This window comes from Equus asinus, chromosome X (assembly GCF_041296235.1).
Source record: "Equus asinus isolate D_3611 breed Donkey chromosome X, EquAss-T2T_v2, whole genome shotgun sequence".
NCBI classification, from domain to species: Eukaryota; Metazoa; Chordata; class Mammalia; order Perissodactyla; family Equidae; genus Equus; species Equus asinus.
In genome coordinates this window covers 133,580,708-133,602,374 of record NC_091820.1, presented here as the reverse complement: position 1 = coordinate 133,602,374, position 21,667 = coordinate 133,580,708, and the positions used below count along the sequence as shown (strand labels likewise).

Sequence of the window (21,667 nt, the reverse complement as noted above, 5' to 3'; positions counted from 1 at the left end):
CAGGTAAACTTGAGCCCCACACATTTCAAAAGAGTAAAGTGAATCATAAAGAAAGATATAACTTTACAGAAAATCAGTTATGTATTCACACAACATAATTGTTTTCTTTAAAAAGTAAAGAAAACATAAGATAACAGTGTTCAGTTCTGTTGTTGAGGTAGTGGGATGTTGGTTTATTTTTTTCTTCTAATAACCTTATTTAGCAAATTTTCTATTATGAGTCTGTCTTTTATGGTAGAAAAAATAATGTTATAAATTATAAAATAAAAAGTAGAACCCTACTACAAAATATTATTAGCTCTTTTTCTCAAAATGAATAGAGTATCATATACAGTAAAATATGATCACTGGGTTTTTGCCCCCACTTTTTTAGAAGGTGAATAACAACACAAAATCTCCGCCTTATTTAACACCAACAGAAGTATACGTTGATAACATAACCCAAGATGCAAAAATCTCGTCACTATCTAGGGCCTGAAACACCACCAGTGCCTGTCATATGGCATTTAAAATTCTATAGAAATTATTTTTAATAAAAAGAATCAGGATTCTGGTTTGATGCACAAAAACAAAACTATCAACTTTATTTTATATTTGGAAGTAAACATGACAAAAATAAGAACTAATTTTTGTCCTTCAAAAACGCTCCGTCAGGTTTAGACGACTGGGACAGTCTCCTGTGCTCTGAATGGTTTGCGTTCTTCTCACTGGGAAAGTAATGCTACAGGAGAAAAGTAAAATGGAGTTAAACAACTTAGAAAGACTAGTATACATACCTCACACTTTGTAATAAAAGGAAATGACTGCAAAAAAGTTCTCAAACCCTATATATTGAATGCTATGACTAACATGTATTTTCAGTTTGCCAGTGTATCATCATCTTATTTTACTGTGAGGCATACAGACAAAATACACTATAGCAAATACCATTGCAATGACAGTTTCTGAATAACAAAATTAACTTCTATGCCCCAATGAATGGCCCACAGAAATCAAGTTTTGTTTGTCTAGTTATAATGTCACATATGTGTGCGTGTGTGTGCATGCATACATATGCACATGTATGTACTGCATTAAACTTACACAAAGTAATACATAGGTACGTATAATAATATACATGTATGATTATTATTATATACACTTACGTATCACCTTATATAAGAAATATGCTATATACACACACATATAATACTATATAAGGATTTTCTTTTGTTTCTTCTGAGATAAGTCACTTTTCTTATTCATCTGGTCCAAACTTCTCCTTTTGCAGCTTGGTGAACTGAGGCCCAGGAAAATTAAGGGATTTTCCCAAGCCCCCACTGTAAACAATGGCAGAACTGGGACTAAAGCCAGAGTCTCCTGAGCCTAAGTTCAATGGTCTGCTCTTCTAATCTCTGCTTCTCTGTAACTGAGGCTAGAAATTAACACATTAAATTTGAGTAACGCATTGCAATTCTCAAGCATTTTCACAGACGTTCTATTGTTTAAGCTACACAAGAAAATCTCAGCTGATGGCATCGAGGAGCTGAAAGGTTAAGTTACTTGCCCGTGGAAACACCACTAGTTAATAGCCCGAATCTCCTGACTCCCAGTCCAGTACTCTGAAGTATACCTCTTTTCTCACCAACCATTTTATTCTTGCTCAGCCCTTCACAATTATTTTGAAAAGCAGAGGCTCAAGCCAAGGCTAGGGTATCTGTAAGCCTGTGCAAGTGAGGCCCGGGAGTTCTTAGTGTTTGATTCTGGGATCCCCTCTCTCAACCTCTTCTAATACTGCATTGTGTAAGTTTGGAGAGCAGGTAGCTGAGATTAACCGCTAGGATCCAGGATTCAATCACAGAGCTGTCAGACTCCTGAGGCTATGCTCCCTCTCCTGGATATGTAGTGTGGTCAACACATATGGGGGACTATGGCCATTATTATTTATCAAGGGTGTCTATCATAGAGCCTCAGAGTCAGAGTAGGCAGATTCCATTTCTTTGTTTCCCCTGCAGGGCTGAACTACATACACCAAATAATGTGGTACCCAAACAACTTGGCACATTTTTGTCCGCCTTCCTACCATCCAAATATCCCTAGTGATAATATCATTTCAGAAGCCGATACTCCTGTGGTCCAAACATTTGTGGGGTAAAACATAAGCATCACTCAAACCAAGATGATGGTAACAAGAATCAAATATTAAATACTCCAACTTTATACCTTATTGTCAATTACCTTTAGACTCCTGCTCCTTGCCATCATCTAGTCCTTTCTCATCTTCCATTACTGCCCCTACTACTTCAGTATCCTTCTTTAGTCTGTTTCTTTGTTTCTTCCAATCCTTTAAAACTCTGTTAACTTTCCTTCGTAAATGATTGGTCCATTTGCTGTAATATTAAAAGTTCAAAGTGAAACCTTATTTCAGTGATAGAACAATAACAATGGTAAATTAGAAGGAAAAGGTTATTTGCCTACATAACTCTTTACACATTTCCACCTGATTGTTTAACTCACAAGATTTAATAAATCTGATAGGAAGTATTACATCTGGCTCACTCATATTTATTACTGTAATCACTATTGTCACTCTATATACAGTCATTTTGATCATTTGATCCATCACAACAGGAGTGCTGTCTTACTTCCCTCTGCTGACATCAATGTTACCCACCCTAAGACCCAGCTTCTATTATCTTGTCTAAGAAGCCTTCCCTTTCACTCCTAGCCTATAGGGATACCTCTCTCCTATGAACTTCAAAACTAAATAGTAATAGTTTACATTATATTAGCATCTACAATTTAACAATTTTGGACTTCCCCTATTACCATCATTTGGTATTCAATCCTGTACTTCCTTGTATTTGCGTGGACAGTGGGTGAAGGGCGGCACTTGAGAACCTATCATAGGACAAGAACTTGGCCAGGTGCTTTACATACTTTATCTCATTTAATTCTCACAACCATCCTAAAAGGTGGATATTGTGTTTCCTATTTTGCAAATGATTAAATTGGGGCTTAGAAAGGTAAGATAACTCACTCAAGGTCATACATAGCCAGTAAACGGAGATGCTGGCATTTGTACCTAGGTCTGTCTGACTCTAAAGTATAGACTCTTTCCATTAGACCACATTGCAGCATTAGCTAATAATGACTAATAACGACAATCATGATAGACTTCCTATGTGTCAAGGCCTGGATATAAGCACTTCATGTACATGATCTCATTTAGTCTTCATGATGACTTGATGAGGCAGGTACTATTTCTATCATTTCCATTTTTCAGATGGGGAAACTGAGGCACTGAGGAGGAAAGCAACTTTCCCAAAGCCTCCAGACTACTCAGTAGTGAAGCCAGGATTCAAATCCAAATCTGCCTAAGTCTAAAGTTCAATCTCTATCCACTATGCTCACCTGTCTCTTTTTTCCCTCTGAGCTTGGAAATAACTTCAGGCTAAAAATTTACCTCTTAACTTTTTATACTCCACAGGGCCTGGTACCCAATGGGTGTTCAGGAAATGTTAGTTGATTTTTATGTTTATAGAGCTTTCACTTTCTAAAGACCTAAACACAAGCCAAGGAGAAAAACATAGAAATGCTCAAGGCAGAGGTAAAGATGGAAACCAAAGAGAAAGAAAGAAAGATTTGCATTCAATATGATGAATAGGTGACAGATACATATTCCTATCCTCAGCTCAATGCTAGGTAGCACACAGAAGAGGACACCTGACCCCTGACAGTGCTACTTAGCTATACTGAGCAACCAGATTCTGAGCATGTGGGGCCCAGAGATAGACAAGCCTGCCTTTCAAATGATGACTTTGAAGGTAATACTCACTTTTCTCCCCTAAAACTGCATTACTGAGTTGTCACTGAGCTCTACTAGGTAAGACAGATGTGGAGCAAATAAACACCTTTTTCTCAATTAACCATAAAAAGATCTCCAGGCATAAATGAAATAGTGGGTGAAGGCCAAAAATATATGATTTACCTATGGCCTCTTTATGTCACGGTGTTTTTTAACTGCAGTCTCAAAAAAAATAATAACTGAAACAACTACATAGTTCTCAGTCCCTTGGGGCCAGATGTGTTTCAGAATGCAGAATATTTCGGATTTTAGAAAGGTAATATGGCATGACATACTGAATATTACATGATACTGTCATGGGGTCTGGGGTAGCATCTCATAAGCAAACACAGCAATATTTCTGCAACAAAATAAATGAATACTTACTATAAGCATTAAATAATGACTAGAAAGAGTGTCAGGTCAGGTTCAGTTCTGTTGCCAAATGAGTTAGGACAAAAGCTTTAGGTTTGCAGAACTTTCTGAATTTCAGAATTTTAGATAAGAAATGAAGGACATATTTTCTAATGCTGTGACTTCAATATATCTTACTTTAAACAATTAAAATGACTCTGTTTTCTTTATCCATAGATTTTATTTTAAATGTAATAGTGTACATTGCACCTCAATTAACAAAGAAAAATGTAACACAGCCTTATTACTTTCAAAAGCCAGTGCACTGCTCTAGGCTGCAGAGGACTTGGTTTTAGGCTCAGCCTTCTAACATTCTGAGATGCAAAGTTAGATATGCCACCCAATATATAATGAGAATGCCTAAGGGGAAAAAGGGTTGAAATGATTTGTCTAGTGTCCTAGAAGTGATTTTCTTCTTTTCATATAAAATGTCATATATTGTGGCCAGCATACTCACACTTGAAATGTACAGACCAAGTTACCCCATATTCATTCACGGACTGACACAATAGCTCGTTTATGAAATAAATACTATTCTAAATACTAGAGACATAAAGATGAATAAGACATGGGACCTGCCCTCAAAGAGCTTAAAATTTAGAAGAGAAGACAGATATAAGGCTGATAATTATATCACACTGAAATAAGTCCAAGTAGAAGTAAGCAGAGATTGGCAGGAGACAAAGACCCAGACTTACTAAATTAGAATCGCTTGGGTACAGCCCAAGAATCTGTATTGTCAAATATTCCCAAGATTACTTCCATAGAAGCCATCTACAGACCAGAGTTTGAGAAATACTGGTCTAGTGGGCTGATTTTTTCATGTTTCTTAACAATCTCTAATTCATTAATATAAACATAAATTCTTTAAGATAATTTAAAGAACATAACATCAATTTTATACATAGAAAATTGTATAAGTTTAACTTATTATTGGCAGTCACAAAGATAGTCAGAAAATCCAGAGAAATGACTAACTAGATTATTTCAATCATTATATATCGAATTGCCTACTACACGGCCTAGACACTAGTGGTTCCCAAACCTGAGTGTACATGAGAATCACTTGTTGTGCTTGTTAAAACACCAATTGCTGGGCTCTAAGCCCAGAGTTTCTGATTCAGTAGGTGGGGTGGGGGCTGAGAACATGCATTTCTTACATGCTCCCAGGGATGATGATGATAATGGTCAGGGACTCCATTTTGGGAAACACAGTCCTGGACTCAAAGAAATATGAAGCTTGGTCCCTTGTCCTTATGAAAGTTACAATTTAACCAGAGAAAGAAAACTAACAACAGGAAACAAAGGATAATTATGTGTTAGAAAGAATACAAGTGCAGAAAGAGGTCCTGAGAAAAGAGAAAATATTGGGACCTGGAGCAGCTGCAAAACACTTCATGGAAGAGTTGAGGCAGCTGCAATTTAGAAAGAATTCAAATAACTGAAGAGGATGAAGAAGAACAATCCCAAGGCCTGGGAGCAACATGGGCAAAAGAACAGAGGTAAGAAGAAAGCCTGGCGTATGCCAAGAAAACTAAAGATAGCACCCTGGCTGGAGCAAAAGATACAGAGTGTTACAAAAAATAATATTGGAGTTATAGAATGAGTCCGGTATAGATGACTTTGAAAGCCACAGCACTTTGAGTGGACTTGCAGTAACAAGATGCCATTGTGTTTTTATCTACATTTTTTTCTTCCTATTTCCTATAGTAGAAACAGCAAGTAACTCGGAAGAGAGATTGGAGTCCTTGCCTTACCACTATGTAAATCTTAAGCAAGAAGTCAAGCCTCCCTGTACCTCTCTGTTTTAGAGATCAAATAAGACAATGTATGTGAGAAAACTATATAAACCGGAAAAAAACAAACATTCTTATTGTTTTATCTGTACCTTTTCTATAGAGTGTGACTTTTTACCTTGGATACTTGTACAGATCCCTTATTAGACTATATGTCCCTTGAGAGCAGACAGCATGATCTGCTTCACTTTTTTTGTCCTTCACAGCACCTAGCACAAGGCCTAGAATCCAGATATTCTTGAATACATTAGAAGTTCTTGATTGATATAATGAAACGAACTAATAGTATTTTCAGAAGAGAAGTCTGTCAGGACATTACAAGATGGATTAGAAGGAACAGATTAGGAGCCCAGGTATATGTACAAATCGGCCTAGCAAGCATCCTTACTCAATTCCCTCCTTCCTAAGGGCACAGCCATACATTCCTACTGAAGTGCCAAGAAACTTGTCCAGGACTCAACTCCCAGCCATCTTCCAAATCCCACTTGCAGTCCCATTCCAGTTATTATCTCTCTTGTATGAACTCTTTGGATTGGACATATTATGATGCCTTCCTCAGTTCCCAATCCTGCCTTTGCCTTTGGATGCTAGCTAGCCTTGTGTTATGGACTGAATGTTTGTGTCCCTAAAATCCATATACTAAAGCCATAACACCCAGTGTGGCTATATTTGGAGATGGGGGTTCTAAGGAAGTATTTAAGGGTAAATGAGGTCATAAGGGTGGGGTCTCAGTTGGTAAAACTAGAGTCACTATAAAAAGAGACACCAGGGAGCTTGTTCTTTCTCTCTCTTCCCACTTTCATTGCATCAAAGAAAGGCCATGTGAGTACACAGCAGAAAGATCCCTATCTGCAAGCTAGGAAGAGAGACCTCACCAGAAATCAAATTGGCTGGCATCTTGATCATGGACTTCTGGCCTGCAGAACTGTGAGAAAACAAATGTCTACTGGTTAATCCATCCAGTCTGTGGGATATTGTTATGGCAGCCCTTGAAGATTACTAGATCTTGGTTCCCTTTTGCTTCTCTCCTGAAACCACTTACCCAGCAGAGTAGCTGACAGCATACAAGGCCTGGACTAAGCTGTGACTATAAAATGAGAGAAGAGACAAATCCCAGACTCATTCCAAAGGAAACTAAAAAATGACAGGGTGACTAAGAGAACAGATTATATATTGAGGATAAAGGAAAGTAAACAGTCAGAAATAATTCCAAGGTTCCTAGCCTGGGAGACCAATGAAACCACTGACAGAAATGGACAAGTGTCAAGGGGAAACGACTTGGGAGACAAAGAAGATAAGTTCAGTTTTGCACATGTTGCATTTAAGGTGCTGACAGAACATCTAATTCATGAGAGCGGTTGGAAATATGGAAGAGGCAGAGGTGAGGATTTCAGGATTCAGATTTAAGAATCATTCATGCAGAATCGCCCAGAATATTATGGTCAGAAAGAACCCTAGAAATTATTTAATTCATTATTTACTCTAATATTATGAGAAAAGCAATACCAAAAGAAGTTAGGCTCACCATAAAACTGGTGGCAAAGGCAGAACTAGAACTCAGGTCTTTTTAAATGTTCTTTCTACTACAAACTTGTAATATTCTCCGGTAGATGAGAATAAGGCTTTGGGAAACAACCACAGCTGGGAGAAGAAAGAAAAGCAAACTGAGATGGATCAGAATGGTAAGAAGAACAATAAAATCCAAGGAAGGAAAGATTCAAGACAGGAGCAGTCAACAGTGTACTACGTGACAAAAAGGTCAAGTTGGATGGGAACTGAAAAAAGGTCACTGCATTTTGCAATGAAGTTATTAGTTACTTGGCAACAAACTGTTCTTTTTAATCATATCTACTATTCCAGAATTCTCTAAAATGCTGCCCTTGGAGTCCTTGCAATGGGAACACCTCAGACATATAATCCACATATAATGAGGTTCTCTTATTAGTTCAGCAGCTAAATTACCTTGAACAGGGTCCAAGAAGAACCAGTTCTACGTGAATTTCAAATCTACAGTGACTCATGTTAGAGCAGGGTTCCAGTTTGCTCACATTCTCATCTGATCATATTTTCTCAAAGTTCTTAGAGCCTAGCCATACTTTTAAAATTTATAGATTTTATTTCCTTTCTCTGAATTCATATGTATATAATCCTAGGAACTTCAAACCTTTCAGCAGTTGGCTAATTACTGCATAACGCTTTTCAAAATAACATTACTAATTATACTGTACAGTATAATGAAACACACAAACATGGGGATTTGAAAATGTAAATGCCTATTTTTGAAATTCAATGGGTGATGATTTTTAGGCAATTTTTGACACATTTATTCCCAATTCTTTACTTCCCATTCTAAGAAAGTAAGTGGTATTAAGACTATCTGCATAATGAAAACCACATTATAATACAGAGAATCACGCAGCAAGATTTGTCTAAATGTAGGAATTTTCAGTAACAGCCATCTGGCAAGTAGCAACGTTGAAAGTGTATGGGGGATGTGCTATTTACATCATCTGTGTATCAGATGATCTACAACCTTAAAAAAAGCATGGCTTTTTATTAAGTGAAAGAAAACATAGTTTTGTCATTTTCAGACTGAGTTCTGAATTTTTTCTTAATTCAGAGTTACAAATTCAATCTGATAGGATGAAAAAGAATATGAAAATGCACTTCATCTGAGTTTAATAGGCATGGAATTATAATGTTTGAATTTTCCACCTTACCAAAGCATTGTACACACTCAAGTATCCTATCACTATATAACACACAGATGTTTAACTGGCATACGCATACAGATTAAACTTTATCTAAAAACCAATAAAGATTAGACACTGAATTTGGCACTTCAGACTACTGTTATTAGCACTCTATTACTGTAATGGGCATAATTCAGCCACCCGCCTTTCCTTCTCTTCCCCGAGAGCCCCTACCCTGCTTCCTTTTGTCCCTATCCACCTGATCTTTTTCTTCCTTCAGCTCTATGTAAGTCTTAAGCCTACCAGTGACACTTAAACCTAATGAGCCTTCTGATCCCTATTAATGAGAATAAAAATAAATCTTACATAACCTTGAGGACGTAATGAATTTCAAAACACATCTTATACGTGAGTTACTAAGGCTATTAGTAGCAAATTCTTAGAAAGCTTTTTACTAATGCTCTCTGCTCCCTTTTGTATACGTGCAACCAGTTCAAGCTGGTTCTCAGTGTACCTGATTCATAACACACCTGAGTTCAAGTCGAATAGAAGTAAACTAGAGGTTCAGTTATAGATTATTCCAGGTGGCATTTCAGCCAGTTCTGCTTAGAAATGACAAGCAGTTAAGGGGTCTATAGCAAGGAGACCCCATTGAGATATAATGAATTCTGTGGAAGGGCCCCCTCCCCACCTAACCCAAATGTTGTCCTCCCTTCAAAACTAAGCTCAAATAGCACCTCCACAGTGGAGCTGACCCTGCTCTCTCTCAACCATCTTGACGTCCATTGCCTCAGAACTTTTGTAAGTTATTGCCACTGCTCATTGTAGTCCTAATTATATTTCATCTTATATTGTTATTTAATATGTCATGCTTGGGATATATTTTAAGGTAGATTTAAGCTCCTTAAAAGTCGGGCCTATGGCCTTAGACGTCTCTATACCCTCCACAATACCTAGCACAAGCAAATAGTGACTGAATATGGTCAATTATGGAAAGCATGAACTAGGCACCAAAAGAATGAAATATATTTGGCTCTGGAAAGTGATTATCCTCTTCATCTAAACTGGTTTCATTTCTCCCACCTGCTCATATTGCTTCTCATTTTTCATCCCTCCAGCCCTTGCTAGTTGTCAGCTCCTTAGGTGATCTGTAATAAAAGGAACTGTCCAAACTGCAGGAGCTGGGAAATGTCAAAACATCATTTCTTTTTTCTTATGACTGAAGGCAGAGAGGAGAGCTATAACGGCATTTTCCTGAAGGAATGTATACTTAATATATAGGACAGGACCCAGCAGGAGGAGGAGCTGAAGAGCATCTTCCAATGCCTCAAGACTTCTTCCAACAAAGAGGCCCAGATACTGTTACTGCCGATCTGCATTTGGCTTTTAGCCCCTCTGATTTAGACAAGTAACTGTGTTTGGCTTCTTTTCTTTTTCAAATGACTACATACTGATTTTACTGCTGAATCTATTTTCCTCTTATGAGGCCATTTATTTTACCTACTATAATATTTTATCTCTCTCTTTATTCTTTGAAATGAAGAACAGGAAATGAGTTAAAAGGATAGTTCTAAAGAGAGATCTTGCTCCCAAAAAGGGGAGTTTAGCACACTTTGGTCTCCATATAAGCGCCTTGTTTGGTATCAAGGATAGAATCTTCATTCTAACACAATTATTCCCCTTCCTTCTAAAATCAGCTTACCAGGAAAAGCTGACAGTGCCCCATCCACCCTTAACCATCCGTTGTTCCTGGAAATTCAGCTAAGCAGCAAGCTGAAACTGACACCTGCTCTAGAGTTAGGACAAGCCAGCCCTGGTGGTCTAGTGGTTAAGATTCAGTGCTCTGCCACAGCCTGGGTTCATTTCCTGGTCAGGGAACCACAGCACCCATCTGCTGGTTGTCATACTGTGGTGGCGGTGCATTGCTGTGATGCTGAAAGCTACTCCAGTGGTTTTTCTCAGGGCTAATCTTCCTCAAAAAAAAGACCTGATGGTAGATGACCATATACTAGATGGAGACTAAAACTTCTGGGAATCCCTTGAGTTGTAGTCAATAATCAGCTACACTTCATGCACCCCCAGCTCACTGATTTATTTTTCCTTCCAATTGAGATTTTGCTTGATGAGGGAATGTACAGACTATGCAAGAGGATGCCTTAAATTTACAGAAAAATAAAACATGTCTTTTAAAAATATTATGGTAACTGTACTTTTACATTTTTCCTGAGATACCCTCTTTTAAACAAAAAGGACCCAAACATAATCCCTGTGTTTCTGGAGCATATGAATAAACGTGTCTACACAGAAAAATCCAAGTATACTCAGCAACCAGCAAATAAAAGTTTATGTTTGCCTACCTCCTCCGGCAAAGAGAGCAGCAATAAATGGGCAGACATCCCAGGATGATCATGCTGATCACACCAAGCCCAAACATCCGCAACATCTGTGTTGGCTCTGTTGGTTTAATTATATCCTGTTACTTTTATGACTTAAGCAAGAGAAGCAAATCTGAGTTCTTTCATAAAGTCATTATAAAAAAACTATCAGTTAATAAAGTAAAATATGGAGGTATTCTTATATGACAGGTAAATATCCTTGCTATTCTATAAGTAGTAGGAGTTTATGAAGTGTTCTTGAAATATAACTAAAGACTACACTTTAAATACATGGTCCCCAGCAATGAAAGCCTTAAGAAAATGATCCTACTGTTTTTGCTAACAGATTATTACAACTCGTATTGTATATTTCTTAAGAAATATACAGGCCTAAGCCTGTTTTTTCTTTTGCCATGTGCTACACATCTTAGAGCACTCGCGGAGTGAATTAATCTATGACTCGTTAACTTGATGAAGGAACGGCTTCTTAAATGTTTACTTCCAAATTATAAAACATTAAATTAAACAAGAAATCAATAATTTGCAGGTAAATAAGCATATTTTATTCTTCTACTCATTCGGAAACACATTCTAATATGATTGGGGAATTGTAAGTCACGGTTCAATTTTTCCCTCTACAAGAACCAAATGTCTCTTCACACATAATATAAAGACTAAACTGATGAATGAATTATAAACATCATGTGACAGTGTTAAAAGTGCAATACTATATTCATGATCAGGTTTCACTTTCCATTATTAATACTAGATATTCAACAAAGAGCTGTAAATTGAATAGGGACTATATTAACCTAAGACATTGTTTTGCATGCATCCTTTTCGTAGTATTTGTTAGTGTTTAATCATATCAAATACATCCATCATGGGACCAAACTGGTAATATATGCCCACTATCCAAATGAAGGAACAAAAACAGATGGTCTAGTTCTCAAAACTTCGTAAAGAAAAAAAAATCTTAAGAGAAGAACCTAATTCAAAAACAATAGAACAAGGAGAAACTAATAAACAGACCTTAACAAGAAACATTCAAGTCTACTGTTACATACTGAGATGTTGAAGACAAGATAAATGGGAAGAATTCTATTCAAGAAAAGAAGGTGGGAAGAGGAAAGTAAGCTAAGGCATGCCCAAGAGGTATCTTCTGCCAGGTATTGAGGGTTACATCTCATATAGCCTGGAATCTTTAGGACAAGACAGAGAGTGACTAAAGCAAAATGTATCACATCTAAGGGCTAAGCAGAAACTGCTCACAAATAAAGACCGGACCACCTCAGGACCTTTTGGGACAATATTGCTCTAGGGCTGGGAGTCCCCTTTAAGTGTTAAGCTGGGAGATCCAAATATAAACTTATGCAATTGTGACTTATTTCTTGATTTTTAAAAATAGAAATATAATAAATGTAAGAGGATGAACTTACTATCTTTCAATGGGGCAAAACAAGTGAAGTTACTGGTCCCGAGAGAATAACAGCATTTGTGTGCCAAACATGCACTCTGGTTAAGATCTTGCAGGTCATCCTTGCAGGCCTTCACCACCTGATTCTCCTTTGGAATGCATGCTTTTGGAAAAAACATTCAAGAAAGAGAATTCAGCATGGTTATCAAGCACTTTCCCTAATTAAATAATTACTGCAAGACAAAAAAGAAAAAGAAACATTTAAAAAAGAAAAAGAAACATTTAACCTGGTATATGTAAAGAAAATATTGAATGACATATACAAATAGTGATGAATGCTGAAAAAATAAGAGTTAATTTAAAAGTTACCATAAAGTTATTTAACATGACATTTTCAATTCTAGATGAACTGCAGAAAAATAGAAATTGTTAACAGGTAATTGGTAAGGTAGTTTTACAAGGACTACAAATCATAAGCCGAGTAGTAGTGATATAAATATAACGCAGAAGGAGCTAAATAACAAGAACAGACCAAATGCCCTTAAAACTAACACCTTGTTAAAATAATACCACAGATATCCTCTCACTCAATTTTAATAAGCTACAGAAACTCACTGAATGCATCAATAAGAATGAATGTAAGTAAAATTCACACAGTTTACTGCTAAGAGTAAAGTAAGTGATACTATTAGTATTGACCTACTTTCTGTGAACACATCATATTGGCACTACAGTATGTTTTACGAGTCTTCCTTTTGACCTTAAGTTATGACTCCATAATTTTGAATAGGCAATGATTTATGGCGTGAACACCAAGATTCATGCAACTGCAATAAATTCACACATATTTGAATCTATAAGACTCACAAGCTCAAATAGCTGACTTTTTCTAACATCCTGCCTTAAATAAGAGAAACAACTTTAGAAAGGCAGATATCAGATTTTTATTCAAAAAGAAAACGTCTACAGTATGGCTTAAAAAGCCAGCATAGATTCAGTTCAATCTCCAACACCGTCAACAACTACAGACTTAGAAAAGTAATAACTGATGTTTTATGATCATTCCAAAATACTTCAACATCAGCAAAGAGCAATATAATAATTATAAGTATATTTTTACCTTTTGGTATATTTTATTATAGTCCTCTTCCTTAAAGACTGGCAATTCCTAAAGCTAAGGTAAAAATAACAATGGCTATCATTCACTACACACCTATTTGTGCCAGGTACCTTGCTTTACACACATTATTTCTAATCTTCACAACAAACTTTCAAAACGAGTTTTACAACCTCTATTTTAAAAATAAAGAAATAAAAGATCAAAGTAACTTGTGCAAGGTTACAAAATTAATGCATTACCAGTTGCCCTGGATATTCATTTCCCAAACATTTTAGACATATGAGAGTTTAGCTTACTCTGTTGTTATATACTCTAAGCAATCTGTTCTTCAATCCTGCCAGGCCCAGAGTGACTCTCCTCCCCAGGTTGGACTGCATCTGAAATACCACGTTCAGTCCTAGGCATTATACACCCAGAAAAGGGTGACAGTAGTCAGGGCCTGCTCAGAGCTGGGACAGACTTGCTGTGTGCTGAGTTCCTCACTACTGGCATTGTTCAAAGACGACTTTCCAGGAATGGAAATCATAGAGATTTTAAATCACAGAAGAGACTGGAGTAGATCTCTAAAGTCCCTTCTAAGGCTGAGCTTCTCTTATTTTATGCTTAAATTGCATCTGATGGGATTTATGCTAGATGCTAAAATTAACTTTCAGACTCAAATTACTAAGAGATATTTGTAATTTTAAAGAAAAGGGTAGAACAATTTTTATCAGGTTTACGCATTTAAGCATATAATTTTGTCCAAAGGGAGAAGGATCATGCGACCTCTCAAGCTTCCCTGCCAGTCTGTCTCTAGGTTATCATTTTAATCTGCAAGAGATCAATCTTTTACAAACAACAGCCTAATGACAAAATGATATACTTTTTTCTTTTTAGTGCTTAAGTGGGAAGAGTGTTGTTCATTTTCAATTATACAGAGGAAGAAATAAATTGGTTAAAAATATTTTACATCTTATGAACTTGTAGTTATTCTTCTCAAAGAAGACAATATACACATTTTATAAATATTTAATCACTGTTCTGAAAGATTTGAATAAACCTAAGCCAGAAATTTCTCTTAAAATGGAACAGTTTGACTTTGTGGGGCAAAAACGTTCTCTCCCACAATTGATTTTGACTCAACTGACTGCACCAGGTTGGAGGAGTATTGGGGATGTAGGTATCTTATTTAGACTATTTTTAAAGGTGGCTTCAGTGTTCGTATAATGTAGTTATTATAAGTAATCATGGGACCTTTTACATCTGCTATTTTCATAAGATCTAAAGCTTAAATCATTTGCTGTTGTTTATGACCAACTTTGGCACTTACTAAACCATTCTTCTGGCTTCACAACATACTACCTTTTCTTTCTCAGATTTCTCTTTCTCCACTCAATTTGACCATGGCAGCATTTTTAATTCATTTAAGGATCTCATTTATTTTGCTATGCTCAGTGGTATTAGGTGTCATAATGCCTGTTTTGCACTTGATGAAACCAGTATAGAGAAACATGAAGAGATTTATGCAAGGACACAGGAGAATTAGTGGTAGAGTCTGGAATGAAACAATGGATATAATTTTGTGTTTATATATGTACATCAAATTTTGTTAGAATAAATTCTGCATGATTTTTAATAAAAGCTTCATCTTTGTAATTCACATTGTCAATTTATTTTAATCTTCTCCTTGAAAGGGTACCACATGCTGAACAAAATGAAATGTGTTATTTGTGGTTAATAATTCTCACGGGTCACCATGTACCTGATAAACACATTATATACAGAATCACAAAAAGACGATGTGACTTGAAACCTGAACTTTTTATCACTAAAACAGATGGGAAAACATCTGGTATATTCCATAACATTAGAGCCACAAAGTACCTTGATTAATGCCACAGAAGACATCGATTTCACAATACTGGGTCAGTTATTAAATTTCAGGCAATGCCATTAAGGTAATTTGTGAAAGGTTTAGATATTTGTGAAGGAAAAGCATTTTATAAAGAGTAACAAATATTTATGGAATGGCTTAAAAACACTGTCTCAGTTCATCCTCACAATTCTCTGTGGTAAATATCTTCATTTTAAACATGAGTACACTGAGGTTCAAAGGTTATCTTGCCTAAGGCAAAGGGCAAAGTCAGGATTAACACTCAGGTCTGTCCCACCCCAATGCCAATTGACTACACTGCCTGCTAAACATTTAACTACTATTTTCAAAACAAGGAGACGGGAGGGAAAAAACAACAAACAAGAACTTACTTGTTGGAAAGAAAAAACTTAACAGAGCTTCCCATGCAGAGGTGTTTTCCAGAGATGGTCCACTAGCATTTCCATTGCTCCACAGAACATACTGGCTTGGAGACACAGAATTCGAGAATCCTTAAGAAAAAGTGAAATTATTAATCCTAACATATAAAGCATTTATCACTTTCTATGACCCGTTAATAGTAATCACCTTTGCTTAAATTAATTATGGAAAGTATAAGAGCTAACAAATATTGTACTTTCATCTCATAACAGCTCAGATATTATTAATTATCAGAACATGATTCTGCTGTGAAACTGAAAAACTATTAAATCTAAAAATGCTTAAACTATAGGCCAACACATCCCATTGCTGTGCTATACAATAGTGAACCTGCCTCTGACAAACAGCATTGACATTCAGAGGCCCAATCAATTAACAACTTGGAAACTATGTATTCCAACTAAATCATAAATCAGATCCCATCACAGAAACTCTTGGCAAATATGCTGGCTTCTTTACTAACTGATAAAAATCAAGGCCTTAGACACTGTAAAAGGTTCCTTATCCTTCTTCCTTGCTTCTTCAAACATCTTTTAGTTTTATTTGCATGATCCTCTACTATATTAAGAGGAAAGGATATCCATCTTCACTCCCATAGCATGGATTTGTCCATATCATTAAATATTTCCCAATATTATCTTTAATAACTTCACAGTATTCCATTATAAGGCTCTATAATAACTGAGCTAACCATTTCCCCATAGAAAGACATTTAGGTTGTTCACAATTTATTGATATTATAAAGGATACTGCATAGAACTCACAGATACAGAGAACAGACTGGTGGTTGCCAGAGGCAGGGGGTGAAAGGTGGGTGAAATGGGTGAAGGTAGTCAAAAGGTACAAACTTCCAGTTACAAAATAAGTCAGTCATGGGGATATAACGTACAGCATGGTGACTACAGTTAATACAGTATTGTATATTTGAAAGTTCCTGAGAGAGTAGATCTTAAAATTTTTCATCACAAGAAAAAAAAATTTCTATGTTTGGTGATGGATGTTAACTAGACTTATTGTGGTGATCATTTCACAAGATATACTGATATCAAATCATTACGCTATACACCTGAAACTAATATAACGTTACATGCCAATTATACCTCAATAAATAAAAGAAAAAAACAAAAAATGAAGAACACTGCACTGATTATCACTGGAACTATATATCTGCAGATATTCATGAAAAATTCCTTAGGATAAACTCTTAAGGAATGGTGGGTGACCTTTGCCATACAACCCTCCAGCAAGGCTCTCCCAAGGTACAGTCCTACCAGCAGTGCAGGCAACTGCCAGTTTTCGTGCATCCTCGCCTTTTTGTTGTTGTTTGCCAATTTAATGGCCAAAATAATGATGTTTCTTTTGCTTTAATTTGCACCTTTAGTCATCAGTGAGCTTACGTCTTTCATACATTTGTTGCATAGTAGAGAACTTAACCGTTGATCTGCCACATATGTTGAAAATATTTTTCAAGGTAGTTGGCTACCTTTGTATTTTTAAAGGTACTTTGGGAAGTTCAAAAGTTTAAAGTGTTTTTTGTTATCAATTGTATCAATCTCTTCCTTTACTGTTTCTGCCTTTCAGGTCATGTCTAGAAAGACACTCTACACTCTAATGTTCCCTTCTAGCACTTTTATAATTTCATTTTTAAATTTAAATCTTTAATCCACTTGGGATATATTTTGGAGTATGTTATGAAGTAGGGATACTTTTTTTTCAGTTGTCCTAATACCATTTATTAAATCCATCCTTTCCTACTTATAATATCACCATCATATTCTAAGTACTTAATAGTCATAGATCTGTTTCTTGACTTTCTATTCTGTTTCACTAATCTACCTGTTTGTGCACCAATACCATTGTTAAAATTTGTCTCATATTGTCATATGTTTTAATAATTGATCTGGCAATCCTTTCATTAATTTTCATTATCAAAATTTTATTCTCAACTCTGAATAATTTTTTAAATGAACCTTAGAATTATCTTGTCAAGTCAAAAACTCCTAATAATATTTTTTTTGTAATTATGTTCAATTATTTAACATTCACTCAAAAACCATTTATTGTGTGCTAGGCATGAATTCAGTTAAATGTAGACTTATTTGGAAAGAACTTATAAGTATAAAATTTTATTACCCAAGAATAGGTTTGTTTCTCCACTCATTCAAGTGTCTTTGTACATCCCTGTGTAAGGTTTATAGCTGCATTCATACAGCTCTTGAATCTTTCTTATTATGTTTATTCTCATATACCATATTAATCTTGTTCTTAGGGGAATATGATCTATTTCACCACATTTTCTAGCTGATTACTGCTAATATGTAAGAGAGCTATTGATTTTGGTTCATTGGTTTTATATTTCAACACTATGCAAAAACGTTCACTCATTATAGTTTTATCTTCACTGTATATTACATGTCTTGACAACATTAAAAATAACCCATTTTGTCCTTTTTGCTTTCTCCTAACTCCTACTCATTCAACAAATATCTACTTAATGTCTACTATATTTTAGGTTTTGGCGATACATCAATGAAAAAATCAGATGAGATCCCTGCCCCTCATGGAGCTTACAGTATGGTGGAGCAAACAGACAAAAAAGAAGTAAACGAACAAATTTAATAACTACAAATTGTAATGAATGCAATGAAGTAAGTGGATACCAATGCAGCATAAGGTAGGAGACCTACTTTAAATAGGGGCTGGCCTCTCTTGAGACGATATTTAAGCTAAAAAAAAATAAGAAACTGGCTACACAAAGGGCCTGGAAGAGTGCTTCCAGCACAGGGGACAAAAAATGAGATTAATATTGCCAGGGAAATGATACAGCAAAGAAGCTACAGTTGGAAGCAGCTTCAACAGGACCTATATTCTGTACTGCCACTTGTTCACTCAGTGCCCACCTTCCCCAGCTGACTGCCTCTGTTGCCACTGGACTCAACACACCATCTGAAGGAAGTGTTGGCTGGCAGTAGCACACAGTGGCCTGAGTCTCCACTCTAGGATATCTTCCCCAGATGGTATGCTCTCTGGAGTCTCTCCAGGATGGAGACTGATCCCCAGCTCAGAGTACCCTAGCCTCCAGCCCCTCCCAGACAGGCTTGGCCTTAGGCTGAGGTGAAACACAGGTTGCGGCAACTTCTCTCAGTAGTGTCTGGCCCGGCTTCATTCTATCTTTCTGATATCTCTCCAAATTTCTGGCATATTGATGGCAGATGGCACTCTTCTGGGTTCTCTGGGTTTTCAACCATCATAGATCTTTTTGTCCTTTCAATGAGCATTTGAAATGGAGGAGGCAATTAAATATTTACTCAGATAGGTATCATCAGTGGCAGCCTGAACCAAAAGCCTCCAGAGTGTTTAACCTGTTCTCCCTATACCACTGGTTTCTTGCCGACTCTGACAGACAATTACTTACAAATTAACGAGTAGTATTTCCCAAAGTGTGGTATGAGTACCATCAGCATCACATGAGTTGATTTTAGGTGAAACACACTTGAATATTTACGGATATATCTCATCTTTGCTATTTATTTACTTTAAAAGTGTAGGAAAAAAATCTATGACCGGCATATCAAAACTATTATGACACCAAACAAGGTTGATATCACTCACCATATGGCAAACCTTTATAAAATTCCTTTTAACCACCCTGTTCTTTCCTCCCTGGGAGCAACTGCCCTTTCCTCTCTCCAAAATCTCCCATCAGCCAGTGCCCAGGTCTTCTCAGATCTTCCTCTCCACCCTGTTAGGCTCTAGCCTCTTTCCCCTCCCCATCACTTTTCATATGCAGAATAATTTCATCCTTTATGCCTCTAATTTGCATCTGTACACTCATTAATATGCTCAAACAAAAGATTAGGAGCCAGCTTCCTTAAATGGCAGCAAGAAACAGTAAAGAACCAATTAGGTTGCCCCGTCACAAAGAATTTTTATTTTTTAATTTCTCTGCTGCAAAAAAAGACTGAAAATCTAACCACATTTCAAAGGAAAAAAAACTAAACTCAAAGCTGTGAGCATCATGGGCATGCAATCTGTGCAATCTACAGTCTAGCTCTGAGAAGGACCCCACGCTTGGTTTAATGCTCTATCATCTTGAAGTTCATAAGAAATTTTGAAGTAGGGATGCTGCATTTTCATTTTGCAAACTACGTTGCCAGCCCTGCTATGCAGTGAAGTCTCTCAGATGAGGAACTGGATTAAAGGGTGAGAAGACAGAAAGGGAACAGTGGCTAATGTTATCAGCTTGGAAGGATTCTCCTGGGGCTGTAGTAAATTGAGGGTCTCCCTATGCAGCAGTCTTTCTGGGCCTTGGCCTCAAACAGACCTGAATTTGCACCCTGGCTCTGTCACATACTAGTTGGTACACTTGGCCAAGTCAGTAACTTCTCTTTGCCTCAGTTTACTCATCTGCAAAATGGATTTTGAAGGATATTCTGAAGGATTATAAGGATTAAATGAAGTCATGCTTAGTACAATGTAAAATGAATAAATATTTTGTCATGTCTTTCATTATTTATTTTTATTGTTTATAATTTTAAAAACAGTATTTTGGTTGTGGGATATTTATTTTTATAAATAATTCTCTTAATAACAAATATGACCAGTTTTCCATTTATAACTGTGCTACACTTTCCTTTTAAAATAAACATATTTATGTAAAAAAGTGAGACTTTTTAAAGGAAAATAGGAAGATCTGATAGTATTAAGATAACCAAGAGCTGTGAAGGTGTTACACAAACTACTGAGGCAAAAGCAACACCCATAGCAAAATCTCCTCAATTTTTAGACAAGGTAATTGAAGGGTAAAAGAGGTAAAGCGACCCATCAAAGGTCACAAAGCAAGTCAGTGGCAGAATCAAGACAACTTGGGTCTCCTAATTCGTAATTCAGGACTCCTCCAACTATACCACATGCACACATGGTTAAAGCAAGAGCAAGCCTGGTGCTTAATGAGGTGCATGGCAGGCAGCCAGATCCTCTATCTATGTGCACTGCCTCATTTACTCCCCGTGAAGAATGGATAAATGAAGTATTCTAATATAATGATACAGAAACTAGTCACATGGTTGTGTCCGTGAAGCTAAAGCATTCTGAAAATATTACCTATTAGTCAATCTTTATTTCTCCTTTTTTTTTTTAATCTCCCATTAAACGCTGTGCAATAAGAATTAATCCAATAGGTTACAGAGAATTGGTGGAGAAGCTGGGATCAAACTCCCAGTCCCCAATCTCCTAGTCTCCTCATCCTGTATGCCACTAGTCTACATACCTTCCATAAAAATACAACCTGAGAAGCAATGCAGTTTGGGAGTCCAAACGACAATACAAACTGGAGATATCCCAGAGGTACCTCACATCCAGCAACCTCAATTCCCTTTGGTGGCATTAAGTCTAAGAGAACTCGGAAGGGTCTGTCTAGGAAGGAGAAGGGGAATTTTAGTTCTAGAATTACGTGCCCTCCTTTCACCATAATACTCCAGGGCCATGGCCAAATTACTTTACCTCTCAGTGTGTATTACTTTGCTAGAGTCATTGTAACAAAGTGTCATAAACTAGGTGGCTTAAAAACAACAGAAATTTATTGTCTCACAGTACTGGAGGTTAGAAGTCCAAAATCAAGATGTCTGTTCCTTCTGAGGGCTGTGAGGGAAGGCCTCTCTCCTTGGCTTGAAGACCACTGTTTTCTCCCTATTTCTATTCATATACAGTCACGCGTTGTTTAATGACAGAGAT

General features: G+C 36.6%; 1 protein-coding gene across 1 annotated transcript; it reads right to left on the bottom strand.

Moving 5' to 3' along the window:
• Positions 1 to 557: 557 nt before the first annotated feature.
• Positions 558 to 12,678, bottom strand: FMR1NB (FMR1 neighbor). The gene is made up of 4 exons (XM_014864778.3): positions 12,544 to 12,678; positions 11,087 to 11,183; positions 2,218 to 2,369; positions 558 to 721 (listed from the first exon to the last, which is right to left on the bottom strand). Exons 2-4 carry the CDS (start codon positions 11,170 to 11,172, stop codon positions 705 to 707), a joined length of 255 nt encoding a protein of 84 aa, XP_014720264.3. The 5' UTR covers positions 11,173 to 11,183; positions 12,544 to 12,678; the 3' UTR covers positions 558 to 704.
• Between the last annotated feature and the right edge of the window lie 8,989 nt (positions 12,679 to 21,667).

Bases quoted from the DNA above. Each gene is read 5' to 3' on its own strand.
- FMR1NB (XM_014864778.3), bottom strand. From the start codon at position 11,172: ATGTTGCGGATGTTTGGGCTTGGTGTGATCAGCATGATCATCCTGGGA. The intron at 2,370-11,086 runs GTAGGCAAACAT...TTAATATTACAG, and splicing joins TGCTCTCTTTGCCGGAGGAG to CAAATGGACCAATCATTTAC.